Source organism: Chenopodium album, chromosome 11 (genome assembly GCF_948465745.1).
Source record: "Chenopodium album chromosome 11, dcCheAlbu1.1, whole genome shotgun sequence".
Taxonomy (NCBI): domain Eukaryota; kingdom Viridiplantae; phylum Streptophyta; class Magnoliopsida; order Caryophyllales; family Amaranthaceae; genus Chenopodium; species Chenopodium album.
This window is the reverse complement of record NC_137844.1, coordinates 58928774-58938932: the sequence shown is the minus strand read 5'-3', so window position 1 is coordinate 58938932 and position 10159 is coordinate 58928774. Positions and strand designations below refer to the sequence as shown.

At 34.9% G+C, this 10159-nt stretch overlaps 1 protein-coding gene across 1 annotated transcript; it reads left to right on the top strand.

Moving 5' to 3' along the window:
• Positions 1-842: 842 nt before the first annotated feature.
• Positions 843-9538, top strand: LOC145567963 (26S proteasome non-ATPase regulatory subunit 13 homolog B-like). The gene is made up of 6 exons (XM_081627395.1): positions 843-1156; positions 4334-4780; positions 5781-5861; positions 7363-7559; positions 7684-7783; positions 8950-9538. The coding sequence occupies exons 1-6, from the start codon at positions 1007-1009 to the stop codon at positions 9133-9135; spliced, it is 1161 nt and encodes a 386-aa protein (XP_081483521.1). The 5' UTR covers positions 843-1006; the 3' UTR covers positions 9136-9538.
• Positions 9539-10159: the final 621 nt, after the last annotated feature.

Sequence of the window (10159 nt, the reverse complement as noted above, 5' to 3'; positions counted from 1 at the left end):
TTGATAATTAAGCCTTTATGAGGAACAATTATAATGACTCATGTATGATTTTAGTAAAGCAAATTATATATTCTAACTTATAAAGAGTAGTTGAGCAAGAAACTTGGAATACTGTAGTTGTGTTTGATCAAAGGCTACTTGGGATAGTTGTGTACTTGTGTTTGTTTAGTCAAAGACATATTCAACAAAAGTAGCTATTGTAATAGCTGTTAACTATTATATGTGAAATCACATATGAACAATCAATTTAAACTACGACTTAAAATGACGAATAAACAAATTACAAACGTACATCCTACCTTTTGTAAGCAATTACTTTTAAATCTACTCTACCCCAAACTTAAAATTTTTAATCCTTTCCCAAAACTCCACTTTTTAAATCACTAGTAACCAGTTAACCACATCACCATAACAACACTTCATCTATCACCTCTTTCACTATCACGTACAAAGTTAAATACGTTAAACTTTAAAAGCCACAGTATACTTCAGAAGCTATTATCGAACCCAACTTAAAACTGCAAAAACCACCGATTGTGGAGTGTAGCCTGGTGATAATAAGTCCAATTCTAAGATACTTTGTGCCTTAAATTATTGATTCCTTGAATTGGTAAACATTTTAATTAATCCATCAAAACACACAAACTACCCAATCTACAAGCCCAACCCAAACACAAACCAAAAGCCTTATCTTATTGTATGAAGCACAAACCAAAAAGCCTTAAACATTCTTTTCTTTTTGCACAAGAAACTCATGAATTTTTCATTTTTAATTTTTTTCAAAAAAAGCAACATTAATGATTTATTTTAGAAAAACAAAAAATAAAAATCCTTTAGGTTAGGCCTTCAAGTTTCATACGACACCACTTTCTCTCTCCTCCCGGTGTTCGGTGGTTTCCTTATTTTCTGCGCATTTTTACTTGTTCATTCATCTTTCTCTTTCTCTCACTTACTTCCCAGAAAATTTTCACAGTAGAGAGAGAAACTAGAGAGAGAAACCTCAACTATGTCGGCGCTTCAGTACTTGGATACTCTCAGAAGCGCGCATCCTGAGCTCGCTGAATGGTACAATACTCTCGCAGATCTGTACCAGAAGAAGTTATGGCATCAGCTTACACTCGAGCTCGAGAAGTTCGTCGCTCTCGCTGTTTTCCAGGTTTGTTGATTTTTCATTTTGATTGATTTTCTGATTGTTTTGTTTTGTTGTTGAATTTGTTGGAATTGTTGTTGATTTCGATGTAATTTTGTTGCGGTTTACTGATTTGGATTAGATTTTGCGGAATTTAGGGTTTTGTGATGTGTAGGGTTGAATTTTATGAGGGTAGGGTTTTGAGGGATAGATCTTTGGGAGGATTTGAACTCAATTAGGGTTTTAGCTTGATTTGAGTATTTCGAGATGTGATGATAATCGAAGAATGTATTGCAAAATGGTGGAACGTGTGGTTGGTCTGTGGAATTAATTGTGTTACTTGTATGTGACTGTGTGAAAGCGGGAAAGGAGAGGGTTCTTGGGCAATCTAGTTACACCATTGATGTTAATCAGATTACTCATGCCAGATTTTGTGATACGATCCTAATTGACATGAGATACTGCCTTAATTACATGGGATAGGGCATTCAAATATATTAATTCAGTTGGTTCTGGATGCATGTGGCTAGAAGGTAGCCATATTATATTTTGTGAGCTACATTGTTTCGGAATTTTGGGTGGACTGAGCCGAGAATTATGGGATGGACCCTATTCAAAATCTAATTATGTTGCATTGCTACTGGTTTTGCTAATTTTGGGTGCACCAAGCTGAGTAAAATAGAATTTCCCTGTTGATATGTTTCTAATGGTATTAAGTTGGTTTCAGATAGAATCATAGACTCATGGAACTTGTGTATATTTCTTGGACTTGGGTTAGTGGGTACAAGGATTAGCAGATATTTGATGTGGATCCAGGATTTAGATATGCTTGTTTTGGAGTGTTTATTTGTCCTCTTGGTCCACTGTAGTATTGTCATTATTTTTTGCAAATGCTAAATATGTACTTTGGTTAGAACAAACACCAATTAGTAGGCCAAGCTGTTTATTTCACTATTTTGTTCAGTGGAGAATCCTTATTTTATTTGACGGTCAAGTGTTCATATTCATTCATATTCAACTACTTGTGTTGGGTATGGGCATGGGCATGGGTATGGGTATAGGTGTGAAAATTGACCTTGTGGAAATTGTTGTTCTAAAATGAAATGTTCCGTATCCAGAATTCGAGTTCCCACACATATATTTGAGGTCAAAGGATAGTCAAAGTAACATTGTATTATCTTTTTGTTTCTACTTAGCCCTAGTATATGGAGAACTAGGCTCATATTTGTGCGGAAATTTTGGATGCAGTAGTAAAATTTATCTTATTATTAGGTCATGTCAAGTTGTTGAATCCTGTAAAGTATCCACATGTTATTAATTGTTAGTATCTCTAAACAATATGCATGCCTATAGAAATTCGTTCTGTACAATGTTTTAGAGAGAATTATTGAGATTGTCAAAGGCTGTTGGCTTCTGAATGGAATCAATTCAATTTGCTTTCCAGTGATCATTGACTATCTAAGGTCTTCAAGAACATATATTTGCATAAAGGTTCACTGTGTGTAATCATTTATCATCGATGTAGAAAATTTCCATAAAAACAAGGGAGATGATTATTGCTATTGATATCTTACTTTACCCCAGTCAGCAGGATTTTTATTTCTTGATATGATCACTCACCTAGAAACCTTCTTTTGCTTTAGATGGTCAGACGATCGCAAATATACACATAGTCAAGTAAGTCAACCTTTTAAATGAGTAGGGCTTGTGAACAGTTTTCTAGATCAAAGCGGTGTCAGTGTGTCACACATATGATGTTGGGAATAGCTGAATTTTAAGCATTGGATGTGCAAGCATGTGAATGCTTGATTGTGAAGATAACATTAGCCTATTTTAAATTTATTTTATAAGGCCAGAATATAGAGCTTTCAGTACTCAACTTCCATTTCATCAAGATGACAAAAGTTATTTAGTTTAAGATGTCTATTGCTACGTGGTAATCTGAACCAGTGTAGGCAGTGTTGCTTGATTCGGCAGTACGGGGTGTGTGGGTGCACAATTTTCTACCTAATACTGTTAAAGTGTTAATTGAGACGAAATTGTACCACATTCAAGTATTAATACACCTTTTTTGGTTTGTGGCTCACAGGGGGATTAGGGAATTTGGTAACTATAGTTTGGGGACTTGTCTCTTCAGGCCAATAGATGACTAATTTCAACTGTTATAATTTATTGGAACAGGAAGGTTTTTACACCTGCCTATATGATACCGCGACACTCCTAATTAATAGTGCATCCTGTACTGACCTTTTAGGACATGAGATGCAAGTATTTTGAAGTAGCTTTAAGGTAGGATTTTGCTGCAACACAGCCAACACACCCATGTTTGATCGGTCGATTGTCATGAAAGGGTAGCAAGTGAGGGAACTGTTGATTTGGGATTCAAGTCTTGTACTTTATGAATCTAGAGCATATTACTTCTTAAATATAAAATACTTTTCTTGTTTTTGAAATGTTTGAAATCACTTCTCATCCTTGTAGTATCCAATGGAAGTGTTTTGGTTTTTAAATTCATATGTATTGTAATGTCCCCCCCCCCCCCCCCCAAAGCTATATGTCAATCATTCTTTTGAACGTTATATCATTTTTGGTGCATTTATGGTGTTACATATGCAAGCCTATATTGTCTGTTGACGTAGGGATTGCTACCTATGCTACGCTGATATGAAAATACCCCCTTTTTGGTTCATGTGGTCAACCCCACTTATGGGATTAAGGCTTTGATTGATTGATTGAATGGTCAAATTACCATGATTTCAAAAGTAGTGCTCAGTGTTGCGGATGTCATACTAATAAAGTAGTAGCATTCAAATAACTTTTAGTGGTACAACAATGAACTGTTCATTTTAGGTTCTTAATGTTTTGGAAGTTTGGACATGGGTACATAGATGAGAGCTTCTTGTTATGCAATATTTGATCCAGCATGGATTTTGTCCTCTTTCTTCATATCTGGTGGAAGACATTTCTGTCAAAAAATCTGATTATAATAAACTCTCAAGGAATGAGACAGAAGTAGATTAAAAAATTATATATGCAAGAAGTTGAATACGAAGGAGGACAATAGTGTATTATATTTTGTAGAATCTCTGTATTTAATCTTCATTCCACAGTTCAACTCTTTTCAATTGTGATCCATGCTGTTTTTATTTGATCACACAGCTTTCTTGATGTTATCCTGTAATGCCTTTGGTTTATTCTATGCAGGCTGGTGATGCCCTGATACAGTTATATCACAATTTCATCACAGACTTTGAGACAAAGATAAATCTCCTTAAGCTTGCTCATTTTGCTGTCATAGTATCCCGACAGTATGCTGAGAAAGAAGCAGCTATTGGTTATCTTGAAGGAGTGATTGAAAAGCTTCATGCTACCCGGGAATCTCGTATAGAGGAGCCTGTCCTTTATATAAAGATGCAGATGGCTTTGTTTAAGCTTGAGCAAGGGGAACAAAAAGAGTGCAAGAAGATATTGGAAGATGGAAAAACCACACTTGACAGTATGACTGATATTGATCCATCAGTTTATGCTAGTTTTTATTGGGTATCATCTCAGTACCATAAAGCACGCCAGGAGTTTGCTGAGTTCTACAAGAATGCTCTCCTTTATCTTGCTTACACATCAGTGGAGTCTCTTTCTGAATCATTCAAGCTGGTAACTTTTCTTTTTTGTTTAATTTGCATCTTTTCAGGTGTTTTTTTTTTTTTTTTTTTTTTTTTTTTTTTTTTGTTAAATCCTTTGTTGCTTCAGTATTATATTTCTAGACTGGGTTTTTACTAATAAACTTGATCAGTCTTTTGGAAAAAAAAAATATTGAACATTGGGTCCTGATTTTTGGATCTGTCAAGAATCTCTATCTAATCTATGAATATTGTTCCAAGATCTGAATCCATATTCAGCAGCGTAATAATTTCTGATCTCTATATGCAAGTCCTACTGTCCTAGTATGTAGGATTGTCTTGTCAGAGCTATTGGTGACATAGTTTTTTACAAAGACGTAGCTGTGTTGGTTGAGCCGGATAGTCAGCAAGGATTGTATTGGGTTACTTGCTTCTTAGGTAAATTCAAGTTGTGAAAGTGGAGTGAACTAGGCCAACCTTACATTGTGGACTTAGGTCTAGTTTGTTTAATATCAATTTGATTGTTGTGTTTCTAAGCATAACGAATTTATTGCCCTTCACAAAATGCTTAATTTAGGTGAACACCTGGGTTTGAATGAAAATCAAAAGCTTATGTTAAGGTTTTGAATCCCTCTTAGTTGGAGGTGTGGTCAATGGACTTACTCGATTAAAGGTGCAATGTAGCATTGAAGTTGACATAGTTTTTTTGATGGTTGATTATGGGTCATACATTGGTATTTATATGTTTTCTTTTGTTGCTGCTATGGTAAGTTGGGGAAGTAATATACTGTGGTTGGACTTTGAATTACATGCAATGCAGGTATGGCTGTTTTGATGTTGATGAGAATGGGAAGATAGGTTTGACAGGAATGTGTTGGCGGGAATATATGAAAAATAAAATATTTTCTTACCATTTACCCTACTAATCATATTTCGACATCATTTTCGGATATGTCCTTTTTTAGTGAACTTACTTTATTCATTCTTTTCACTTATCTATTTAATTATTTATATTTTTTTCAATATATGTCTAGGACTTGGCTTTTGATCTTTCATTGTCTGCACTGTTGGGAGAGAATATCTACAACTTTGGAGAGCTCCTTGCCCATCCAATTGTAAGTCTCCTTTACCTAGAATTTTTATTTTATTTTTATATGCTGGTTTTTCTGTGTTGTTTGTCTTGATGGACCTATGATTATTGACTGATGGTTCTTTTCTAATGCTGGTATGTCTATTTGGTTCCTGTGCTCATGCATATATAAAAACCTATTATTTTTGCAATGAAGACTGGCAATTTTAATGATCATGGTTTTACTTCATCTCGAAATGCACATTACCCTCTAAAAAACAGTTTTAATCATAGAAAGCTTCCAGCAAGGATGACATGCGGTGAGTTAAGATTCTAGGATCACATTTATTTTCAAGATGGCTAAGATTGAGACAGTTACCATTCCGTTTTATTCATTCTGTGCCAATGTTATATATTTGTTACAGTGAAGGAAAGTTTGGGTATTAAATATTTTTTTATTGGCATTTTAGTGTGGTCTGTGATGATAATTGATCTGTCTTTATCTTATCAAGTCTATGATGTATGTGTAGCCGGTTTTACAATTTTTTTAATTTTTTTTAACAACTCTATGTATTTCTTTTCCTTTTCTCTATATATATTTGAAGGTTTTATATATATATATATATATATATATATATATATATATATATATATTTTTTTTTTTATTATTATTTTTTAAGTTTTAAATTTTTTTTTGTAACACCTAATCTATATTTTCCTGCCAAAAAGGGTTTATCCCTGTGTCTTCTCTTCATTTGTGGACACAGAATTATATGGAGTAAGTTGTAGGTCATTCACTGTATTTACAAACTTTCTTGTGTGCATGGAAGTACAGGTCATTTTCTATATGTTCCCTGGTGGTGCTTAAGGTGCAACAATACCTATATGATCATGTTTTAGTTACTGTCATTTGGTGATATATCTGTAAATTTAGCTGTCTTTACACTTCATTGCAGACAAAGCATTATCATTTAGGTCGCATGTTGTCAGGGATTCAATGACTGATAGGAGAAGCCCTTTTTTGTTTTTTAATAACAAAATGTCATATGAAATAGTTATATTCAGAGCTTATTTTGAGGGTGAGGGATAGCTCAAGTGGTTAGAGCTTTCCTCCCGGTCCCAGTAGATTTTGGGATCAATTCTCACCCCCGCCCTTGTGGCTCTCTAAACACCAAAAAAAATAAAAAAAATATTCAGAGCTTATTTTTAATCTGCTTTGTCTAATATATCGTGTAGTTTGATGATATCTTTAATCAAAAGAGAAAAAATGTGCCTTATTTTGGTGGAGGCATGTTTCTTCATTCTTGTCTCCTATCTTATGCTTAGGCTCTATGGCTCCTTTTGCCTGACTTCGCCTCATGTCTTTAATGATATTGATTTGTTATTTTAATGTTGCTAAGCATCAGATATGTATATCTCTATCTCATTCACCTTATATGCTTGTTGCTTGCAGAGTTTCATTGGAATGTTTCCCATCAATAATTCTATGTATGTTCATTAAATTGATTTGTTTATGTCTAATGCGATTATTCTGTACCTTCCCTCAGTTAAAGTCTCTTCTTGGGACAAAGGTCGAGTGGCTCTACTATATTCTGCAAGCATTTAACACTGGCGACCTGATTCGGTATCAAGAACTATGCAATGTGCACAAAGATGCTTTGAATGCACAACCAGCTTTGGTTGCTAATGAAAGGAAACTTTTGGAGAAGATTAATATTCTGTGCTTGATGGAAATCATCTTCAAGTATGTCATAGTAATTTGATGTATATTAGTAATTTTAGTGATGATCTATTTTAGTGTATCTGAAGTGGTCTTGTTGATTTCACAGTCTGAGCATGGCAATTTGATTTATTTAATTACTTTGCAGCCGACCAGCAGAAGATAGGACAATTCCCTTGAAGGTCATTGCAGAGCGCACTAGGCTGTCTATTGAAGACGTTGAGTATCTTCTCATGAAGAGCCTTTCTGTAAGTTGTGTTTTAACTTTTAACATTTTATACATGTCTTCACTGGTCGTAACTGATGGAGACCTTTGTGGTTATATCTATGTTTATCTTGAAATGTGAGATCCTGTGCTGTCATAATTTTGTGTGTTTGTAATTGTTACTCCTATAGCTTGCAAGTGAGAACTGAGAAGTGATTATAACTATTAACCTGCAAATGAAAAGTGATTTTAACTATAACTCGTAGCCTGGTGAGAAGTTATTGCCTCTCACTTGGATTAGATGTGAAATAGATGTGAGATAGTCCACCATAAGTTGCTACAACAATAAGTTCAGATGTGTTCATTTTGGGGCCAAAAAGGACTAATTAGGTTTATTTTACTATAAGCTCAGATAAGTTCAAATAAAGTAAATATCAGGTAGAGAGATCACACCCTTTATTTGCTACTCCTCTCCCTGTGAAAAAAGTGTGTGTGTGTGGAGTGCCTAACTTTAGGGTAGGGGAAATTTTCTTGCATAGGGTGTTCTAACTTCGTGGGACATTACAAAATGGAAGATGTTAACTTGTCCTAAGGGAAGTGAAGTGTCTTCATAGAATCATACTACATACGAAGTATATCATCTGCAGAACTACTGTTTAGTAGCTTTAAAATAAAATTTCAAGTCCTATGTACGTTTTATGAAACGAGCGGGATTATGCATTTTAGAAAGGGATTTGTGGATCTCCTATAATTTTCTGCCAGTATTAATTAACTTTTACTAAAAAAAAAAAACTCTGGGGCAATCTCTTAAATTAAGTCCTCATCCTATCCCAGAAGTTAATTGTCACAAAAAAAAAAAAAAAAAAAAAGGGTGAGGTAAACCTTGAATAAGTCCTCAATGTCAATGGTAATTATTTACTTTGGTGAGGGGCTGGGCTTGTGTTGCTACTCTTTTTCTGTCAACTGCTGCCTCTAGAAACAATAAGCTTCTGTCTTCTGGAGTAGTTCACCACTTTCAATGTTTGGCCAAAGGTTTCCTGTATATTATTCTAGTTTTGACTGTACTAAATTGCCTACTTGGTGCATTTATTTGCTGTTATTCCATCAGTGTTTTAGAAATGTAACTCTACCAGTTCTAGTAGATTGTCAAATATAAGACAGCTAATTCTTTTGCCCTTCACTGTGAACTCCGAATGACTTTGGATACAGGTTCATCTTATTGAGGGAATCATTGATCAAGTTGAGGGGACAGTTCATGTATCCTGGGTGCAACCGAGAGTTTTAGGGATTCCACAAATCACATCCTTGCGTGACCGGCTGGATAGTTGGTTGGGCAAAGTACACACTGCCTTATTATCCATTGAGGCTGAAACACCAGATCTAGTTGCTTCGTAATTTTTAGGTTCTCATATTTGTCTCCTGTAACGGATACTTAGTGCGCGAACGAAGGGAAAGGATGCCTATTATCAGAGAGTGACAGGTTATCTGGGCTTTAACTTTTGTATGCATCTTTTCAAGTATTTTGTTCGTTGGTCTTGATTCATTTTTCCTGGAGCAAATCTTCCCCTTGTACTTCCTCTATTTGAGGTGTTTGATCTGCTTAATGAGACTAAGAGAGGGGGGCTGAATCATTTCAAGCACATCTCAAATGTGCTTTCATAGTGTTTAAATATTAGTATGTACTTCAGGTTCTCAACTTCTATTGAACAACTGTCATTCACATTTGAGGGGATGACTTTTCTGCTCGTTGCTACAGTATAATCTCATCTTCGGTGCTTGTGTTTAGCCATTAACAATATATTTTCTTGGGTTGCTTTACTAGCTAAGTTAGTTCATCTCTGTGATTAACACAATTCCTTATCTATTATACCGCTTCCATTTGGTAGCTCTTATATAGCAATTAAAACAAAAGCTTAAACACTTCATCATTGGAGGAAATTGATTGCTTCAAATGAACTCTTATTGCCTTTGGTTGTACTTAGAAAACACAACTTACCTCTGTTGTTTACAGTCACAATATTACTAGGTGTTAAAAGAAACAAAAGTCCTTGGCTCGTTCCTCAATTGAGGATGAGTATAGATCGTTCACTGGAATCACTGAAATCATGTGGATTCATAATCTTGTGAGTGATTTGGAAGTTAAACCAATTCATACAATGGTTACTTATTATGACAACCCTAGTGCCATTAATCTAAGTGCTATTCCATTCTTCCACTCTAAGATGAAACATCTAGCTATAGCATTTTACTTTATTCGTGAGTAAATACAAGGAGCCTTTCGAGTCACGTTTCAACCGGAGATTAGGTTGCAACCTTCCTCACCAAACCACTAGCAAGGCCGCTCTTAGATGTCTTATCCGTCTTAGGGAAGCATGATAAAGATGATATCAAATATACACCTTGATATTATCCATTATAT

What these genes read in the sequence shown, in the direction of transcription:
- LOC145567963 (XM_081627395.1), top strand. Translation starts at nt 1,007, where the DNA reads ATGTCGGCGCTTCAGTACTTGGATACTCTCAGAAGCGCGCATCCTGAG. An exon ending in TCGCTCTCGCTGTTTTCCAG is followed by an intron (nt 1,157 to 4,333) that starts GTTTGTTGATTT and finishes TATTCTATGCAG; the next exon opens with GCTGGTGATGCCCTGATACA. An exon ending in AGCTCCTTGCCCATCCAATT is followed by an intron (nt 5,862 to 7,362) that starts GTAAGTCTCCTT and finishes ACCTTCCCTCAG; the next exon opens with TTAAAGTCTCTTCTTGGGAC.